We start from the raw sequence: 21,374 nt of genomic DNA on the forward strand, positions 1-21,374 counted from the left end.
GATAAAAGTGACTGCAATATTAGAGTAATCATGACTAAAAATATTTACATTATATATATGTGTGTGTGTGTGTTGTATAATTAATGGTGGTGGTGATGTAATTAAAGATAATTATGGTAATATTGAAAAAGAAAATAACGGCGAAGAAATAACAATAAAAATGAAGATTGAGATGGTCTCAACGGACGTGATCATAACAATGAGAATGATATTGAGTGCAATGATGGCTGTGGTGGTAATTTAGTAGTATGGTGGTGGCTATAAAAAATCCAAAATCATAAAATAAAAGATTATATATTTTCTATAGTTTTAAAATTTATTTATAAAAAAATAAAAAAAACCCAGAAATATATCAAACAACATCTAAAACAGTAAAAATCAGAGAGTTGGTACAAGATATTTTCTCTATTAATACTTACTAATATTTACGCAAAAGATATTTTATCTATTATAATATTGTCATGTTAAAATTACTTTTTAACCTCTACATCCAAGAAAAGAATTATTAAGTGTATTTATTATTTTTTTCTCTACTAAAATGCTAATTTTAATATTGAAGGATTCTTAAACACCCTAAAAAAAGATTTTTTATAAGTATTTAAAAGCATTCATCAAGAAAACTTTATCTTAACAGAAGCTATATGTAAAAAACATTTAACCAATCTATAATTCAACCACTAAAAACCTTTCCTTGTAAATACTCCTAATTTGAACAACTCATCGGATTGTCATCATCAAATGTCCATTGGTTTCAATGTACTTGACAGGGGAGTATGCGTACACAACCTTTGCATGAAAGGTATACCTTCTCCATCGAGCTAGAGAGATGGTTCAGTTGGGCTATGTGCATGTTTCAACACACAAGAGGGTTTCAGTCGTTTGACATTAATGACAACAAGGTCTCACTAGCAGATTTCCAATGTGTTGGTCAACTTTGTGTAACATGCAAGAAAACCTGAAACGTTCATGGCGCGCGGGTTCTTTTCATTCACCTAACCAGGTAAAATGACACTGCATCAAAGGTTTATTTTCGTCTATAAAACTTAAGGTGGCCAGTCATGCATTTATGTTTCAAAGGAAGTCAAAATTCAGACACAAAGACAGAAAAAGAGAGAGTGAGAGAGAGGGAGGATGGAGAACTATCGGGCTCGGGCAATATTGCTGCTAGTAATTTCCATTTTTCCAGCTTTGGTGCAGTGCAAGGTCCGTCGTTATGATTTCAGGGTAAGTGTTCATTCTCTGCTGCGTTCTTACGGTAGTCCACCTCTAGCAACCGACAAGGGCTGCCGTTGCCATTTTCGATAATTAAAAAGGAGAAGATCATGCTTAATGTTGTATCTGTGACTAAAATTAAGCATTAATTCGAACAAAACATTAAGGAAACCTTGCTATCTATGGACCATCAAACGTCAGAATTTCTTTTCAGTAGTATAAAATTTTAAAAAAGGAGGCTCTTGTGGTCCGGAACAATCTTATTTCCACTTGCTAGTGTCATAGTGCGGTCACATAAAATTATTAATTAAATTAGGTTTCCGGGGATCAAAATTATTTGATTAGTTTGCTATAATATAATTAAACCCTCATTAATTATACATGATTAATGGTTACTAAAATGAATTCTTCTAATGTGATCTGTTTGATTCATAGAGTCTAAATCAGTTCAATAATTTCCCCCACGTCACATACACTTACCAATGTAAATTAAAATATCATCAATAATTAATTTAAAAGTCAAGCAAGTCTGGCATGGTTACAATACAAATTCTTTAGAGTAGTGTGCCATTTTAGTATCAAGTTGATTTTCCTTCTTTTCTTTCCTCTTCTAAGAACTTCTACTTTACAAAGACAGCAAGTGTCTTTAGAGTTAGAAGTTGTGATCTTGCTTGTGAAAATCACTGTTTATATTGGCCGCTTTAAGCAGGTAGTCCTGACGAACACAACAAAGCTTTGCTCAACCAAGTCCATTGTGACCATCAATGGAAAGTTTCCAGGGCCTACTATTTATGCAAGGGAAGGCGATAATGTCAATATAAAGCTCACCAACCACGTCCAATACAACGTCACCATCCATTGGTAGAACCATAATTAAACCGCACCTGAAGTCTTAAAAATTGGTTTTTGAAAGCTATAGCTAGGTACTTGATTCAAGAGTGATTGTTAGGACGACTTTAATGATTAATTGGAGCCTAAATTTTGTTTTGGCAGGCACGGCGTGAGGCAGCTGCGCACGGGCTGGTCCGACGGGCCAGCATACATCACGCAGTGTCCAATACGGCCGGGGCAAAGCTATCTCTACAATTTCACGCTTACAGGCCAGAGGGGTACGCTTCTTTGGCATGCACATATTTCATGGCTAAGGGCAACAATACATGGTGCCATCGTCATCTTGCCTCAGAAGGGCGTTCCTTACCCATTTCCAAAGCCTGATAAGGAAAAAATCATCATATTGGGTGAGCTCCAATCCTAGTCTTTTTTTTCTCTCCCAATTTCACAGCAATTCTAATGAGTTTCTGCTGCTCATTTTTTTTTTGTTGTCCTATAAAGTCCCAAGATCGACAATTAAGTGATGGTAATTGATTTTGTTAATTATATAGGTGAATGGTGGAAAGCAGATGTTGAAGCTGTGGTCAACCAGGCAACACAAACTGGCTTGCCTCCAAACATATCAGATGCACACATTGTTAATGGCCAGACAGGGGCAGTTCCTGGCTGCCCTTCTCCGGGTAATGACCCTTTTAATGGTTCTGATAAACTCATATTGGGTTATAAAATTGCCACCTTAGAACAAAACTAATGTCTTATTTACGTATAACTAATTAAATTCTTTTATGGCCACGTTTTCTGGTGCCGTGAAGAAATTATTTAGGATCCATACATGGATCTTTGACGTTCTATATGGTGCGCAGGTTTCACATTACATGTTGAAAGCGGCAAGACCTATTTGCTACGCATTATCAATGCAGCACTAAACGATGAGCTCTTCTTCAAGATTGCAGGGCACAATATAACGGTTGTTGAAGTGGATGCAGCTTACACTAAGCCCTTAAGCACTGACACAATATTTATAGGTCCAGGCCAAACCACAAATGCCCTATTAACTGCAGATAAAAGAGTTGGCAAGTATTTAATGGCTGTCTCTCCCTTCATGGATACCGTAGTTGCTGTTGATAACGTGACAGCAATCGCTTTCTTGCGCTATAAGGGAACCATTGCATTTTCCCCACCAGTCCTGACCACCACTCCTGCTATAAACGCAACTCCAGTAACATCAACTTTCATGGACAATCTTCGAAGCCTGAATTCAAAGAAGTACCCAGCGAATGTTCCATTAACAGTGGACCATTCTCTATACTTCACTATCGGTGTCGGGATTGACCCTTGCGCAACATGTGTCAATGGTAGCAAGGCTGTGGGAGCAATTAATAATATTTCTTTTATAATGCCGACTACAGCTCTACTTCAAGCACACTACTATAGCATAAGTGGGGTTTTCACAGACGATTTTCCAGCAATGCCGCCAAATTCTTTTAATTATACGGGAAATAATACGGCATTAAATCTTCAGACCAACAATGGGACTAGAATTTATAGGCTGGCTTTTAATTCGACAGTTCAACTTGTGTTGCAAGGAACCACTATAATAGCACCTGAGAGTCATCCGTTCCATCTTCATGGATTTAATTTCTTTGTTGTTGGCAAGGGATTTGGGAATTTTGATGCAGATAATGATCCAAAAAAATTTAATCTGGCTGATCCTGTTGAAAGAAACACAATCAGTGTACCTACTGCTGGATGGGCTGCAATCAGATTCAGGGCAGATAATCCAGGTAAATCTTCAATCTTTTTTTTTTTTTTCTTATGGTACTTTCCACTTTAATCAGGTTGAAAAGGTGGATATTAGATTTTTGTCTATATTGCCCTGGCATGAAGTTATAGTATTTGACAAGATTCTCTCTCTTTTTCATGATAAAATCAGGGGAAGACCCTTTGCCTCTTTTTATTTATTTATTTTCAATTTTACAAGGCAAAAAAATAAAACATGAATCCTTTGCCATTAGGAATGATCATCTCTTTGAATTTTTACCCGTAGCTTACATGCATGAATTGGTTGGTGAAGTGTTGTGTAGCTATCCAGTATTCTGATAAATCAGTGGTGGCTTGTAGGTGTTTGGTTTTTGCATTGCCATTTGGAAGTACATACGACATGGGGACTAAAGATGGTATTTGTGGTTGACAATGGTGAAGGTCCAGACGAGTCACTACTACCACCTCCCAGTGACCTCCCCAACTGCTAGAGACTTCAAGGGGCTTTGAGACTAGAAAGTGAAGAGAGTAGTATCGTATAGTCTGAAGATCTGGGCTCTCAAACAAAGATTTGACAAAAGCTAATAAACAGGAGAAAGTTGGGTTTTTTATTTTTTTAATATAGCAAAAGGAAGCTGCTTAGAAAGAGGGGATAAAGCTGTAAAAGCTAGTCATGTTTATCTTCTTCTTTTTTTATTATTATTATTATTCTACTTTCGGGGGGGGGGGGGGGGGTCTAGCGGGGGGGATTTGGCACTTTGATTCCACTTGAAGCTATTTGCATGCTTGTGATTGTTGCATCAATTGGGAGCAATCCAACTTGATGGTGTTTTGTATTTAATTTCATATCATTGGCTTTTTCTTGGAGAAAGTTGGGTAAATCAAATAATTTTCACTTGTAAATACGGAAAAATGCGTAGTACAAGGGTCGAACTCATGATTTTCTGCTTAGGAAAACAGACGCCTTATAGGAGATTTTTCTTTTTTTAAAAAAAATATAAATATAACTATAGGATAAATCATAAAAAACACACATACAAAACTACTTCTGCAGCTCAAGACCGACTAGGTTTAAATGAAAGTTGGTTCGAGAATATAGTTATAAATTTTATATTTTTAAATTATTTTGATATATTGATGTTAAAATAATTTTTTTAAAATAAAAAATATTATTTTAATATATTTTTAAGTAAAATATATTTTGAAAAATAATCATTACTATACTTTTAAATACTTCAAAATAAAACTAAAAATAATTAATCTTAATGTAGAAGAACCGATCATTTTATTTTATATAGAGTTAATTATCAATTTTTTTTTTGTTGTTTTTCTTGTTTATAAACCTATGTACTTTCTTCGTTAAAATGAAGTTTTTTTTTTCTTTTTAATAATTTTGACATTATAATACTAATAGTAACACCAAAAAGGATAATCGCATTAATTTTGTTCTTTTTGAAACAAAAAACCCTCTAATTAGATTACCAAAAATCGTACCTAGAAAGAGATTAAGGTGTAAATGCTCTTCAAAATCTTTCAAATCACGAAGGGGAAACTAGTGTTTATACGATAGACACCCATTTGATATCAGATTGGAGCTCTAATTATGCCCGTAAAAAATCCAAAAGAGTAAGAATCTACTATCGTCTCCCCTGTATGTTCTCATAGCCAACAAGAGTAAGAGAATCTTTTATCGTCTCGTCTGTGTTCTCATAGTAAGAGGAACTATTTCACTGGGACAAGTGCCCCGCTATAATACCAAATTGCCACTGTCCATGTCTCCTCTCCTCCCTTGAATGCACCAACAATCAACAGAAACAAGAGGAAAAAAAATTCTGAAATGTATTTTGATTTCTCTCCATTGATTATCTCTGGCTCCACTAGACGGTTTTGCAATCTACTCGTACTATAAATACATACCTAAAATTTCCCTTTTGCTTCCTTCTCTTCGAAGAAATCAAGAAAGCAAATAATTTTCCCGCCCTTTCTCTCTTGCTATCTCGGTCGACTTGATCATCATTTTTGTCTTCTCTTTCCTTGTTCGATAATCTTTCATTTAGATTCTTCGTGTTTGACCGCTTTTCAATGATTTTCACTGTTTCTTTCGAACAATAGGAATCCCTATTGTATAAAATCGATCTCTTGAAATTTATTTTCCCTGATATTTTTGTCAACTTCTCTGTTTCAAATTCAATTTCCCATCTGGGCTTTTGCTTTTTTCTCCTGTGGCCTAATTCGTGGGAAAAAGATTAGATTTTTCGTCTTTTCAGGTTTCTCTTCGAATCCTTGAAGAATGGATCTTTTTTAGATTCTTCAGTTTATGCTGTTAAGAAAAGTAGATTCTTGATTCCCTGTACATAATTCTTAGACTTATTTAAAAACTTCAATCTTCGCATATACTCTCCGTTTCCTTCTTCTCCCAGCTCTACATCTCTCGATTCCAATCATATTCACTTATCGATGCGATGCAATACGAACCCGCAAGCAATCGCTGCATATTAAGTGATGATAGCTAGGTATGGAAACTCTATATTCATCTTGGTGCATGTCGAATCCAATTTGTGTTGCCCAAACCACAGAGTGGACCAAAGAGGAGAACAAGATGTTTGAGAGAGCTTTGGCGATATTCGATGAGCATGAGCCTGATAGATGGCTTAAGGTGGCAGCTATGATACCAGGAAAGACAGTTAATGATGTGATCAAGCAATACAAGAAGCTGGAAGAGGATGTTTGTGATATCGAAGCAGGGAGGGTTCCGGTTCCAGGTTATCTTAGCTCATCTTTCACGCCCGAGTTGGTTGATAATAGCACTTTTGATGCGTATAGGAAGAGGCCTTTGAATATCAAGAGTGCTGATCAGCAGAGAAAGAAAGGTGTGCCATGGACAGAAGAGGAGCACAGGTGAATCCCTTTTTGTTATGGCTTCCCTCTAGTGAAATTTCTTGTTTAAAACAGTAAATTTTGGAGTAACAATGCATCCAGTCATTGATTTACAACAGAGATAGATCATTAATCAAACACATTTACAAAAGATTCGGTAGAGGTGTTGTTTCATTGATCATGAACTTTTCTATTCAATTGGTTTGTCAGCTGCAAAATGGATCTTCAGATTATGGTACATTTTCTCTCCATCCAAGGTTCAAATTTGTTAATTGTTGTTTCCAGGATAATAACTTTTATATTTTAATCCATTGCTGTTGTAGTTTTTAAACCTTTTGAGATCGTCGTAAGATTATCTAACACAGAGAGATTAGTTGCTGGAAATTTCAAGATTGGAATTTTTTTTTTAATAGTTGTCAGGGGCTTTTTTTTCTGTTTTGCTATGAAGATGACAGTAAACAAATTCTTTTCGGGTTGTGTTTGTTTCTCCTTGAACTTGTTCTTGCAATGTTTGATTATTATCAATAGGCGGTTCCTGATGGGGCTTCTAAAGCATGGAAAAGGAGACTGGAGGAACATCTCTCGCAATTTTGTAGGCTCCAAGACTCCAACTCAAGTGGCAAGCCATGCACAGAAGTATTTTATAAGGCAGCAGCTTTCGGGAGTGAAGGATAAGAGAAGACCAAGCATCCATGACATCACAACTCTCAATCTCGGGGGTTCTACTTCTCCATCAGATGGTGACAAAGCTTCCTCACTTGATCAATCTGACGTGCCATTACCACAGCAAAAGCCGTCAGGGATGCAGAAATTGTTGATTGACTGGGACGAATCAAAGGATGGATCTGTTATGACCTATGGTTCTACTCATGGAGACTTGTTTGAGTCATCTCCATATGAGATATCTTCAAATGGTCTAACATTTCAAGGGCAAAATCTGTATGCTGGTGCTCCTCACGGGGCTCGTATCAAGCCCCGTAACATGGTCTTTCAATTGTCACATCCAAGATTTCAAATTCATTGATAGGGCGGCCGTCTTTGCTGTATACATTGATGGAAAAACAAATCTGGTTTAGGGTCAATCGAATCTGGATAGCAGTGCTTTTGCCATGGTCATGTGTGGTTGGTTTAATTAGTAATTAAATGCCGGTACATTTTCTTTAATTCCCTTCTCTGTTTCTTTCCCTTTCCTTTTCTTTTCCTTTCCTGAATACTCCTTTTGAATCGTTCTTGAACATAACAGAAATATGAAATCATGTAATATTCGAAATTGCAATGTCCAACGGGTGAAAATGGGATATTGGACTCTTGGAAACAGTTGCATATATCTTGGAGTTTGCACTTTGCATCAAACGAAAACCAGTCTTGGAAAACTTTCTAAACTTAAAATTTTCGGTATCATTACCTCTGCTTTATAGTAATGGAAGCATTCTTTTTAAGTCTCTACTTCAGTGCAGACTAAATCTCGATGATTGTAAAATCCGTATTTTGGTCTATGCATCCTTAATGTTAGTGCTGTGCTGAATTCAAGAGCATTCTAATAATCTATCAATTAGGTACAAAATCCTGTCTTTGTTTCAAAAGGATGATGTGAAAGCACTTTATGCATTTACATATGGAACAATTTTGTAACTATGACATATAATCTGAAATGTCATTCAGCTGACTCACCCGGCACTCTGTTTGAAATTCCGCGATATCTGATTGCCTGCTTTATCTCGAAGCTAAGAACCTTGGAGCAATCGTTAGCTTTATGTGGTCCTCCAAAATGGCCAAGTTGACCTGTGCTTCAGCAGCATGATCACTTATGTCACAGCTGAGCTTGCATCCCACTTAGCTGAGCATCACATGCTTCAATTTATCGTAGAATATGGAACGATGCACTTAAGAATGCCAGTGTAGATGTATATATTTGCCTTTTCTACGATATTTCTCTTTCCGCTAACCCAATTATCGATGGTGGCAAGACTGTTCCATCAGCATGGCAGTTCTTCCAAGTGCGCATAATTAATACCTTTTTATGATTCTTTATTTTACTTGACAAAGCTAGAAAGAATCGTTACCAGGTCTAGCTAGATTTTGCGCACACTTTAACTGTTTATATGGGAATAGAGAACCTAGGATTATTATTAGGGATCAGAATTTAATTTCAACCTAATCCGATTCCGATTGACTAGATCTAATTTAATGGGTTTTTATTAATAATTATTTTATTTAATAAATAACAAATAGAATATAAATATTTTCAACTTGAAAATTACCTAACCCTCACACTAAATATATATTTATATTATATAGATATATTTTTAAAAAAATTATATTTTTTAATATAATATAATATATACATATCTCAATATTAACATAAAGCATATATATATATATGTTAACTACTTTTTTAATAAATAATAATAAATAATGGATATATATGAATACCTGCAGCCAAACATATATATTTTATAAATATTTAAATTTTTTACCCTAAAAGATATAAATATTTATAAAAAAGGGAATGTACAGTTACCGTTGCCATCCCTAATTATTATTATACCAGGCTATTTAGATGTTAACCTTTTCCTTGACTTCAGAGGATAAGGCATTGATTTTCGTCCTAATATTCTTCAGAAACTCCTCTTCCAGGATCAGGAGCTGTGATGTGTCTGTCGTCCTTCTCCTGGAATGCATCTTTCAACCTTCCGCAAAAGAACATGTATCTTTCAATGGTCCACCTATATATTAATTGCCGATTTGACTTTTCATGAGGATCTGCATACTTTCAATATTATATGCACAAAGAATATCGGAATACAGTAATTCAACTTAAAATACAAAAAATAATTCTGAATAGAGTGAAGAAGATAGATAGATATATACTAAGGGCATGCTTTGATACGCCTGTTGTCTTGATTAGGAGCAAAGAAAATGTAATGTTGGGGTTACAGTTGATAAAAGTAGAACTCTTCCATTGGGAAAAAGAAGCACTAATATTATGGAATGGATAACGGTCGGAGCGCCGAAACGGGATAAAGATCATTGATCGTTTTCATATTATTGGCAAACTCGGCCCCCCCCTGGCATCCAACTATCTAGCTTCTTAATTAGTGGGTCCTTTAGAAAAGGGTTAATTGATAATAATTATCTCACAAAGTTTGTCCTTCCAAATTTTTCCAGAGGAAAAAAAGAAATCATTTCCCCTTTATTCTGTCACTGTGCTTGTGTTGTTTAAGTTGCCATTGTGTTTGTGGGTTCTACTACTGCCATTGTTGCTGCTGAAACAATCATTAATTAAAACCCTAGTGCAAGCCCACCCATGTGACTTTGTGTATTTATCAATTTATAAACCTCAAGCTGAGCATTAAAAGCTCCAAAGCAACATGAGCAGTATGGTTATCACCATGAACCTTTTGCAGTAAATGACAAAACGATAAACTTTCATAATAACTTTCCCCAAAGGAGCAGCCTCCCTGCGGGTTGAATAAGAAAGCACTCTTGCCACTTTCTTCTAATTAATTCCAATCAAGTTTAAAAACCGTGAACTCTAAGCCACCTTTCCTTTATTTTAGAATAAAGAGGATCTTTTAATAACATGTCGGCCACCTTTTTCTTTACCAAAATCTGAATTAGCTACGCATGAGGTCATGTTTGTGTGTTCAGTTTGTCATGGCATAGCAAGCAAAGACGTGGCAGAGGTTCCACCACACTGGCCTGAAATATTTTAAAGACGATCCTGTCTAAGAACTTCGCCATCGGAACGATTCCCCAGGTGGGATCAACTTGGGTAAACGTCGGGTTACAGATCACCAGCGCAAGTGGTAAGCATAATGCCTTTTTCTATTCCTCTCCGGTTCATCGACTGTGGGGTCGGTCGTTTGATGGGATCAGCAAAAAAAAAAAGATAAAAATAAAAAAGGATGCATGAATGAAGACTGAGGTGACATGACAAGTTTGTGGCTGGTGGTGCTCTTACTGTTTATTAATCTGACTTGTTTTATTCTCTTCTAAACTCTCTCTTCAGTTGTGGTATTTGTGATTCACTACCTATATATATATCTGTGTGTGTGTGTGTGCTCTAAATAAATTTCAGCATTAATTTCTCGCCTCATCTTCTTCAGTTTTTCGACTTTTTCCTGATTTTATTCTCTCTTGCGTAGTCTTGAGCTTTGCCAAGAAACAAAGTTCCTGTAAAGTAAATTTATATTTACTTTACAGAAAAATAAATTTTGATTTTTTAAATTAATTTTTTATGTATTTTAAAATTATTTTAATGTGTTAATATTAAAAAAAATTAAAAAATATTATCATAATATATTTTTAAATAAATAAACACTTTAAAAAATAAAATAATTATTATCGTAACATCAAATACTAGTTAAAGGTTTTACCACCCTATCAAAGAAACTATCTGTTTTGGCCCGCTACTACTCATGATTTTGCCTAAAAAATGCATTATGTCTATTTCTGTGTTTAAAAATATTCTTTAAAAGATTTTTTTCCCCGTCAAATTAAGAATCGTTTTGATGTTCCATAGCAAAATGGAGTAACGTTCTTTTCAGAAAAATATACTCGGAGGATTTGATACTGCAGTTTTTTTATCCCGCTAATGCTAGTTTATTTCTCACGGCGTCAGAAGCAATTAGTTAAAAAGGTTATTTTAGCTATTACAGTACCGGATGCAAATTGGAAGAAGCCGCGCTGACTCAGATTCATAACACATATCCTTTACCTCAAAGTTACATTTTGATCCCTGCAGACTACGATGGTGAGTAAATTCTATACCAACAAAATTAAATTACCTTTTTGCCCTCGGAGCTGCTTAAGTTTTAAGACATGGGAGAGATTACATGATACGTTTGCAGACCTAAAATTATCCACTCGAGGTTAACAATATACATAGATTAGGTTTTGTAATCTTGAAGCTCGCCCTTTGGTGGATGTCCGAAAAAAAGACGATAACTCTCAAAAGGAAAAAAAAAAAAAAAAAAAACAAGTGATTGTTAAGATAACTCTCAAAAGGAAAACAAAAGACAAGTGATTGTTAAAATAACAAGAACTAAATCCTCTAATACAAATTTAAGGATTTGAAAATCTTTCCGACAAGAGGAGGAGAAAACAAATTATCTATAACCAGGGAAACTGGAAAGACTTTGGATGGTTTCGTTTGAGAGGAAATACTATAAAATTGGGGAAACAGTTCTATTTCTATAGTAAGGCATAGATCGCTGCGGAATCATGGATGCAAGAAATTATCATTAACGATATCTATTATAACTATCGAAGGAGCAATGCTTGTTAAACATAAAACGATTGAAGTGCTAGTAGATTTATAGAGAAAAACTTATATTATTAATATATTTAGAAATGAATTTTCAAGTCAGATGAAACTGATAATCTATCCACTTCCTGGATAAATCGGATAAAGCTGTGGAGTAGATAAATATTTGAAAGGGATTATTGATGGGAGAGAACGTTTTTAAGGACAATTCTTGATGTCTAGAGTCCAAACATGCAGTATCGTCTTCAACAACACAAAATCTGAATCAGATGAATAACGACATTTTTGGAAACTCCCTCATAGCACAGCATAGCAGGGGGGTAAGTTCAACTACCCTATTTGCAGGACAAGTTGTCTTCCAAGAACCCTTAGCTATCCAATCAGCTGTTGGAGTAGCAGGGCCACAAACATGATACATTTCATATCCATGGTGTAGACTTGACAGACTTTTTATGTCATCCATTTGGATTCATTTCCCAAGTGGCATTCACCATGTGAGATGAGACAGCATTAGCTACATTAGATGAGTCTGTTTCAAAGTCCACCTTGTCCCACCTTCTGGCTATTGCTAACTCCACAGCTTCCCTTACAGCCAAAGATTCACCTTGGAGAGCACTACTGCATCTGCATTTCAATAGAAGAGTCACTGATTTCTGTAGATGATGCTGATTCCAGCATTTATCTGTCATACGATCATTGGAGGCTGAATCTGTGTTGATCTTCAAGGTTGGTGGCATAGGCTATGGCTGTCCATACAGTTGGACTATTTGTTGAAGGTGCGGCCTGTTCCCTTCTCTGTGCAAGTACATGTTTAGCTCCCTGCCAATCACTACAAGTTCTGAAAATAGTCAACTATTCTTTCTGGATCAATCTGAGTTCCTACCGCCACACACTGCTATCCAGCTACCAAATTTGCAAGCATGTCATTGCTCTTGAGATACCTCGTCTCAAGCGACAAATCCTTTGAAGCTGCCAAAACCTGCCCTCGTGGAGCATACCCCAAAGCACTAGCAGAACCATGCTAGCCCGTGCATGGTCACAAAAACCGGGAAAACCTATGTGGGCGTGATTTCTTTCAAAGAGATCAGCTTCGGTATGAAGAGCATTTCTCGTAGCACACCAAAAAGAAAATTTTGAAACAGTGATGCAAGTGAAAATCTGTGTATTTATCAATAAAAAGCAGCCAAAATTCTAGCAACATTTCCAACATTGAAGTAGATGAAATACAAAGTCACCAAAAGGTTAAGCTAACTGCCCCAGACGACAGATGAAAGACAGTAGTGTACCTAGAGCGGAAGTGCTAAATTACAGCTGAGAACGTAGACTTATTACAGGACAAAGGTCCAAGTAAAATAGAAAATTAAAATTAAACCGAAACACTCTTACCCAAATGGTAAAAAGATGGATAAATCTATAAACAGGACGTGGCAATAAAAAAACATAACATCAACTTCATATACAGCTCTACTCAGCAACTATGTTCGCTGGATCCAGTGGTCTCACAGTATCTGGAAAGTCTCTTCTTCGTCCAGCAAGGGAGTAATATGCAAGAATGTGGGCTGGATTATCGGAAACAATATTTTCTCCAGCTTCATTAACCGCCTCAACCTTTCTAGAAGGAATCAATTCGATGTTCCAAAATGGGCGAACCATTGTTAAGAGATCTCGACGACCAGTAGCGGTCTCTCTATAACCATGCACCCACAAGTACCTCAGAGAAGTCAGTTGCAAGGCAGCTCTAGCCAGTGCACTCTCACTGAAGCAACACGCCCTCATTTCAAGTTTTTGCAGGCTAGGACAGCCTCTAGAAAACGCCAAAAGCCCTTCATCAGACTCCCCAACACTACCTAGAATCATCCATCTTACTTGTGTGCTGTACTGTCCAATATATCCAAGACCCACATCAGTCAAACCCCCTGGTCGGAGATACAGACCGAACCTTTGGAGCTTTTCACAGCCCCTTAATAGAGCTTGAACTCCATTGTCAAGGGGCAGGTCGGTTATCCTCTCTTCTTGCTCAAGCAAGACCAGGCGGAAATCATTGAGGTTCTTTGAGTATGTGCCCATATGTTCTAGAGCTGCATTGGTAATATCAGAAACATAAACAGCGATGTACTCGAGTTGTAAGCAGCCTTGAGCCAAGGCAATTAATCCTCTATGTGAAACCCGGCCATCCACATCCTCCATTCCCTGCTCATCGGCACCACGCTCTATTCTAAGCCTCTTTAGTAGCTTACAACTCTGGGCAAGGGCTTCCAACCCTCTATCTCCAATAACATTTCTTGTCTGCCAAATTAAAAAAGCAAGGTTAGCTATATAAACCTAAATACATGCACAAATCTCAAATGAAGTTCTGCAACAACAGTACAAGAATCCCCTGTTTTTTTTTTTTTTCTTCCAGAAATGGCTAGGTAATCTAGCATATTTTTATCATTTTAAAGAACTTCAAATCTCTTTCGTTCCAAAAAAATTTAAATCCCTTTCTAGCAAGATTAACACGACATTCCTCAAAACCAAAGTGAATTACAAAATCAAGCAAGAAGCACAAAGGGAAAATTTGACAGGAGAATTATGAATATATAATTCTAAACAAATTATGAATGGAGACGGCGATTAAATACAACATAGAGTTGAAACACATCTATGGTTTGTACCTCGAGAACTTCTAAGTTGGGGCACCGTTGGACTAAAACACAATGATCTTCCGTGCCAAGAAACGCGTAGAGGAGATCCAGCTTTTTGAGCAGGGATGCAAAAGGAAACACTATTGACATCACGTTCTTCTCCATATAGCTAAGACCCAAACAGCATAATTTTGGGGGGAATTTGACAGCAGAGTATTTGTCTGGTTCATCTGGCTCATTGAAAGAACCTCCACAAAATTCCTCTAAAGCAGATGCAGCATGAAAGAAGCCATCAAGATTCAAGATTTCACAGTCGCTAACCTTTACAGAGACTAATGAACGACAGTTCCTGGCAAGAAGCTCAAGGTCTTCCGATTTGACTCTGGTAAGATCTGTCATGTAAAACTGTATGGTTCGTAGAGAGCTCATGGAGCCAGTCACCATCTCTCTCAACAATTCTCGAGAACTGTATTGTTCGTAGCAAGCTCATGGAGCCAGTTACCATCTCTCTCAACAATTGCACTCTCTTCCAAGAATAATGTTCTCAATTGCCTGAGGAAACAGATGATGACAATAAATCGAAAGCACCATACTAAATATGCTAAGAACCCTGAATCCAAAGGCAATGGAAAAGTGAGGGGGGAGGGTTGAAGTTATGATAAACAGCACTTCAAATAACAAGGATGTTAAGCATCATGGCATCTTGCAAGTTGGGAATAAGCTCCAACTCCAAGACGACTCAAAGCATAAGTCTTACCAGAACACGATCCATACTAGGTAGGAAACGTTAAAAGATCATTCAGTTCTTACTCCAGTATTCCAGCATATTATTTTCCTTTATCAACAAACTGTAGGCAATTGCCGCAGCCAAACCCGTAATCTTACAACTTCAACAATCAAGAAAGTTCATTATAAACAATTGGATTGCTGATTCTACTTTATTTACAATCCTCATAAAACAAAGCCATGCAAGTTGAGTTACTCAGAACAAACTCATCAAACTCACTCTCTCCGGTGTTTATTGATTAAAGTTATCAACTTCAAATTCAACATTTTCACAGTTTGTAAACCAAAACAACCGAGATTGCTCAGTGCACAATTGTGCATAATGAATTTCCTTATATAATAAACCTTCAATTCTCCACAACACGCAAATTACCAGCATTATATAAATTTCCTTAAAATTACACATCCATTCATAGCTGCTCAATATTCTAGAAAGAAGAAACCAAATGAACCATAAAAAAAAGAAAAAGATAAGCAACTCCTGAACAACAATTACAGCTTCTTCATAAACACTAACATTAATTATTTGGCGCGCACAGGCACGTTAAATATTAATACCATCCATGATCAATCAATCCAGTACTAAAACGAATCTAAAAAGGGGGAAAAAAAACCGAATAGAATCACCTGCAAGAGCGAACGATGTGCGAAAGACCATCCGTTGAAAACCCAGAGCACTTATCAAGCTTCAAAACCTGCAAAAGTCTCCCTCTGGACCCAGCAAGTAACTCCAGATCCGAATCTTTAACAATCATCCTCCTAAAATGAAGCGATTTCAAGCAATTAAAACCCTGCGCTATTTCATTAACCCATGGAGTCACAAACCCTCCCCAATCCTCTGGTATCAAATTAAAAAACATAGCAGCCCGGGGTTTGCCTTTTAGCTTTAATGATTCAATTTCATTAAAACGACGTCGTAATCGATCTGGACTTGTACTGTAACAAAAAGCTATCGTCACGTTCTTCCGTGTTAACGCATCTAGCTCGTACCATCTCCGGCAAACTAACGAAACGGCGTCGCGGTCCCGCGGGTCGTTTATGTACGGCATCACGAGCCCTAATACGACGTCGGACATCCCCCCACCACCTCCGCTACAATTTAAGTAGCTGTTCTTTTTATTGTGATTTTCTTCCATTGATTTTTTTTTTTAAAGAACGCCAAAAAGATAGCAAACTTAGTTGTTAAAAGGAATTCGTAATTTACAGATTTTGAGCTTGAAAATGATAAAAACAAAAACAAAAACAAAACTGAATGATAAAAAATGGTAAAAGGACAAAAGAAAGAAAGAAAGAAAAAAGAAAATCTAAGGTTATTATAGAGGACCTCACGGATTTGGAATTTTTCTATTAGAATTACTCGATTAACACTTTTAATGCTTGATTTTCAATAGATTTTTTTTCAAGAAAGAAAAATCCAGTTTGAGCTAGAAAAGGAAAAAAAAAAAAACAAAGTAGCATAACTGAGAACGAAACAGACGAACCTGTTATAGAAACAGATACGGTTAAGCTCCTCACTAAACTAACAAAATCAAAAGAGACAAAAAAGGATAAATTACTAAAATCGATAGAGGATGGTTTAAGAGAGATGCGGAGCAAAGCAGCTACTGATTTAAGCGATTCCGGCACGGAAAACGAGCCGATCGGATCATGACCTGTTCATCAGATCGATAAAACATCGATACTGTTGGTGAGAGCGGTAGCAAAAGAGAAATGAAAGCTAAACAGGAGAAATAGAGATCGAGAGAGTAAAATTAGAAAGAATAGGAGGTGGTGATCGACGGCGGGAGGACAGTTGAGACGGTTTTTTAGTTTTTCTTGTATGAAAAAAAAACAAAGAAAATTGTGGGTTCATTGATCAGGCACACCATAGTTAAGGGGCTCTGTATTTCTGTACTGCTACCATTATTATTTATTTATAAAAATCATTAGACGCCTTGCGAATGTGTGTGTATGTAATAGAGCGAGATGGTTGGATGGATGGATGGATGGATGGATGGCCATAAAAGAGGAAAGAAGAAACGACAAAAGGAAATACTGGCGCAGTGGTGCTAACCAATCAGAGAGTACTCTATATTTATTTATCACTCCATTGAAAAACCGGAGGAGGACGATAGGGAAGGAAGGCGGGTTGATGGTCTTCATAATTATTATTACTATTATTATTATTAATTGAATTACTGCAAATCATTGTCAAAAGGTAACAGTTGGTTGGAAAGTCAGTTGGGTGTTCTTCGTTACCTTATTATTGCAATTATTTTGTCTGTTACTGTTGTTAGCTGGTATATTATAGTAATAACGTTATTTTTTAAATTATTTTTATTTAATAAGTTAGTAAAATAATATTTTTTTTATTTTTTATAATTTATTTTTAATATCAAAATAATCTAAAAATATTAAAAATAATTAATTTGCTAGAACAAGGGTGGCAAGTTTTTAAGGGTTGCAGTGTGCTGTCATTTTATTGGATTTCTCTTTTAATTATTATTTTTTTCCTTTCCTCCCCCCCCCCCCCTTTTTTTTAATTTAGAACATAAGGAATTTTCCAAGAATGCTTTGCTGCGATTATGGTTGCTGAATTGTGGGCTCAAAGAAACGAATTGATTTGGCTATCCAGTCGGGTTTCTCTCACTTGGATATTGAATCACATGAGTTAGAGGCATGAGGTTCATTAGTTTTCATTTTATTTAAAACATAACAAATACTATTGCTAAGCTTGGACAGTTTGAAATGTTCATATTTTTCGCGAAGAGAACAGATATGTTGATTTTCTAGCACAGTTGGGTTCTAACCAGATAGTTGGATATCGAATTTAGTACTTTATGATATCCTAAAATATTCAAATAATATTCAAATAGTCTGTAATAAGATTCTAAATTAAATAATTAATTAATTAATTAATTCTAATAATTTTATTTTTTAATTAAAATGACTGATAGCTTATATTTAATGCTTGATAGGTAAAGGTGGCTAGCATGCTAAAAATATAGATTCTCCAATACTTAAATAAATATCTTTTTATAAAGAAAAGATACAATAATATTCTAATGAGAGCTACTCTGAAAATATATATATAGTAGAGAATGAAGACTAAACCTTGAACTTGAAGAATTTATAATGTATTTATAGCTCATGAATCTTATTCTTTTATTTTTTACATAGCGCGTGCTGAAAGTGTAATTTTATCCTTGTAATATTTTGAGTTGTATTATACTTAAAATAATAAGTATTGAATTAGTATAAAATATTGAAGGACCTGTGTAGGGTCTTGAAAAAATTTTCTAGTGAGTTTTGGGCTCAAGCAAAATACTTGAGCCCGTGAAAGTAGGTTTCAACGTGATGTATAAACCAAAACACGTTTGGCTTAGATGTGATAGCCCGAGCCTGTAAAGGGTGAAAACGAGTATGAACATACTGCCTGGACCCAAACACGTTAGGCTCGGGCATAACAACCCAAGTCCATAAGAGATGAAAGTGGGTCTGAGCTCGTTTCTTGAACCCAAACATGCTGGGCCTATCCCTTTCACCTTCTTCGATTGTCATTCTCTTATTCTTTCATAAAGAGCATCTTTTAAGCCAACAGTGTTATTAAAACAATTCCTAAGCCGACAACTTCTACGAGTCGAAAACAGCCTCGAAGAGCTAAACGAACTGACTCATGCTAGCAGGTGCTATAAGACCTCGATCCCACGCATCTAATTAGCTCAACACAAGGAGCTTTAACCCCTCGACTCTAAAGTGTCTAAGTCGACGATTCACTTGTATGTTTTTCTATTATTTAAAAAGTTGTGATAAAAACTTCTTTCAGATGATATCATGTAATGTATGACACTCTTCAATGGTATGGCCTGTGTCTCGATGAACTAGACAAAACTTTAAATAGTAGAGATCGGGCATGATAGTCTGAACCCATAAAAGGTGAAAAAGAGTCAAGACACGTTGCCTAGACTCAAACAAACTAGGCTCGAGCATGACAACCCGAGCCCCTAAGGCATGAAAGTGGGTTTAGGTGCGCCACCAGAACTCAAAATAAAAAATATTTTAAAAAATAATCGTTGTCACAACACCAAACGCTACTAAAATACTCATGCATGAAGAGATTTTCTTCCCAAAATGGGAGAAATAAATTATTATCCATGCACAAAACATTGTCATTAACATTAGCATATAGATTTGCTCTCAATAAATTGCATAATGATAGCAATAACTTTTGGTAATTATACAAATGCAAATTTACTTTGAAATATCTGGCCATGTTCAATCCAAAGTTGAATTTCTTTTATTTTATGCAATATGCAAGCACTATGCTAATGGATCGTGGAGTACATAAAACATCCATTTTTCATAGTTTTATTCATAAGATTGGAAGGGTTTATTTTTCCTTCTCAACTTCTTTCCATGTTTTGAAGGAAAAGTAAAAGAGTTATTATATATATTTATCTAGAGAGTGTTTCATATGGTTTATGGTTTTTGTTTTTAAAGGATTAAAAATGAAAAACTTGTTTTGTGTTTGGTTTTTGGTTCTAGATAAAATAAAAATGGACGATAAATTTTCAACACTAAAATAAATAAAAAAAATTCAAAAAATATTTTTTTATACTGTTAACATGTGATTTAGAAGTTAGTCTAAGATTCAGACTAAGGTTAAGTCTAAAATATTCAAGGCTACGTATGAATGTCTAAGATTGGATTGAGCTAAGATTAAGTAAAAACCTCTTTAATTGGATCAGAACCAGATATTAGTCACTTTAAAGTCCAGCAAGGATCAAATCCATAGCATTTGAGGATCAAGGCATGATCATGTTTTAGTAGGATTTAAGGCTAATTTGAAAGGGGACAAAACTAAGCTCAGGACATTTAATATTTAGTGTTTTTAAATTATTTTGATACGTTGATGTTAAAAATAATTTTTTTAAATATATATATATATATATATGATTTTTATTTATTTTAAAAAAAATATTTTGAAAAACAACCATTATAATAATCTTAAACACCCATACCACTACAATAATCTTAAACACCCATTTTAGAGGTGGATAGAAAAAATGATAAAAGAAGCAATTGAGAAATATAGAAAATATTTGGAATCAATTTGATAATAAAAATCATAGGCTCGGGATGCAATTGAGAATGGATATATAGAATTGGGATTGAAATAAGGATTCTATAACTACATGTCCCCTTATACTCTATTGCGACTGAGGAAATGATCACGTGCGGCTTACATCATTTCCAAAATTAGCGTCCAACGTATATCATAGTATTAAAACTTTTTTTTTACATATAAATAAAAAAACAAGGGAGGAGATGAAATACTGGTGAGAAGCAAGTCCAAGAGTATGTCTTCAAATGGGAAAATCAGAAAATGAAATCCAGAAAATAGGGTTTTATTATTATTATTATTATTATTATTATTTTCCCCCAGATCAGACGTGGAGAGAAGGAAGAAAAGCTCCATTGCTCGAAAACACTGGGGCAGAGCCGACTGTAAAACCAAAGATATTTGACGATATTGGACGTGGACTGTGTCAATTGGATGGCCATTGATCATTGAATCGTTCAGCTAGTGCTGTATCAGTTTAGTGCTCCTTCTGCGGGCCACAGCCACTAAAATCTTTGAAAGTGACATTTCTGTTAAATTAAAAGCTAAAAAAGAGTACCAGAGCCTGGGTGGGAGGACAGGAACCTCTTCCACTCTTCACTGTCAAGGGAAAATTGCAGCCTCAATTAAATCAGCTTTCCTCTTCTGTGTCCTGGTGAAAAACAAAGAGTGGTAATGGAATGAACGAGATTCCCGAGGTACATATTTCAGACAAACTATTTCTTAAGGTATTCTATTCAATTCAAATTTGAAAAACATCACATGTATTTATTCCTTTTCTTCTCTAATTGACATGGAAACCTCTCTCTCCAACAATGGCCGAAAAGTGCAGATTTTCTCTCTTCTGTTCATCCTCCACCCGAATTGCAAGTATGATACTCAAATCTTTAATTTTTCCCACCCATCTTTCCCT

The 21,374-nt window shown here is 35.7% G+C and overlaps 3 protein-coding genes across 3 annotated transcripts; 2 read left to right on the forward strand and 1 right to left on the reverse strand.

Moving 5' to 3' along the window:
• Positions 1-1,081: 1,081 nt before the first annotated feature.
• LOC105136220 (laccase-4-like) lies at positions 1,082-4,491 on the forward strand. Its single transcript, XM_011041508.1, has 6 exons — positions 1,082-1,224; positions 1,922-2,073; positions 2,206-2,450; positions 2,595-2,723; positions 2,907-3,827; positions 4,165-4,491. Exons 1-6 carry the CDS (start codon positions 1,132-1,134, stop codon positions 4,293-4,295), a joined length of 1,671 nt encoding a protein of 556 aa, XP_011039810.1. The 5' UTR covers positions 1,082-1,131; the 3' UTR covers positions 4,296-4,491.
• Positions 4,492-5,810: 1,319 nt separating this feature from the next.
• On the forward strand, positions 5,811-7,996 carry LOC105136136 (transcription factor DIVARICATA-like). The gene is made up of 2 exons (XM_011041394.1): positions 5,811-6,702; positions 7,210-7,996. The coding sequence occupies exons 1-2, from the start codon at positions 6,320-6,322 to the stop codon at positions 7,703-7,705; spliced, it is 879 nt and encodes a 292-aa protein (XP_011039696.1). The 5' UTR covers positions 5,811-6,319; the 3' UTR covers positions 7,706-7,996.
• A 5,099-nt stretch (positions 7,997-13,095) lies between these two features.
• On the reverse strand, positions 13,096-17,407 carry LOC105136722 (coronatine-insensitive protein 1-like). The gene is made up of 4 exons (XM_011042209.1): positions 15,988-17,407; positions 15,034-15,126; positions 14,605-14,989; positions 13,096-14,236 (listed from the first exon to the last, which is right to left on the reverse strand). The coding sequence occupies exons 1-4, from the start codon at positions 16,494-16,496 to the stop codon at positions 13,415-13,417; spliced, it is 1,809 nt and encodes a 602-aa protein (XP_011040511.1). The 5' UTR covers positions 16,497-17,407; the 3' UTR covers positions 13,096-13,414.
• Between the last annotated feature and the right edge of the window lie 3,967 nt (positions 17,408-21,374).

The sequence above is a fragment of the Populus euphratica genome, unplaced genomic scaffold, assembly GCF_000495115.2.
Source record: "Populus euphratica unplaced genomic scaffold, PopEup_1.0 scaffold1.1, whole genome shotgun sequence".
NCBI lineage: Eukaryota > Viridiplantae > Streptophyta > Magnoliopsida > Malpighiales > Salicaceae > Populus > Populus euphratica.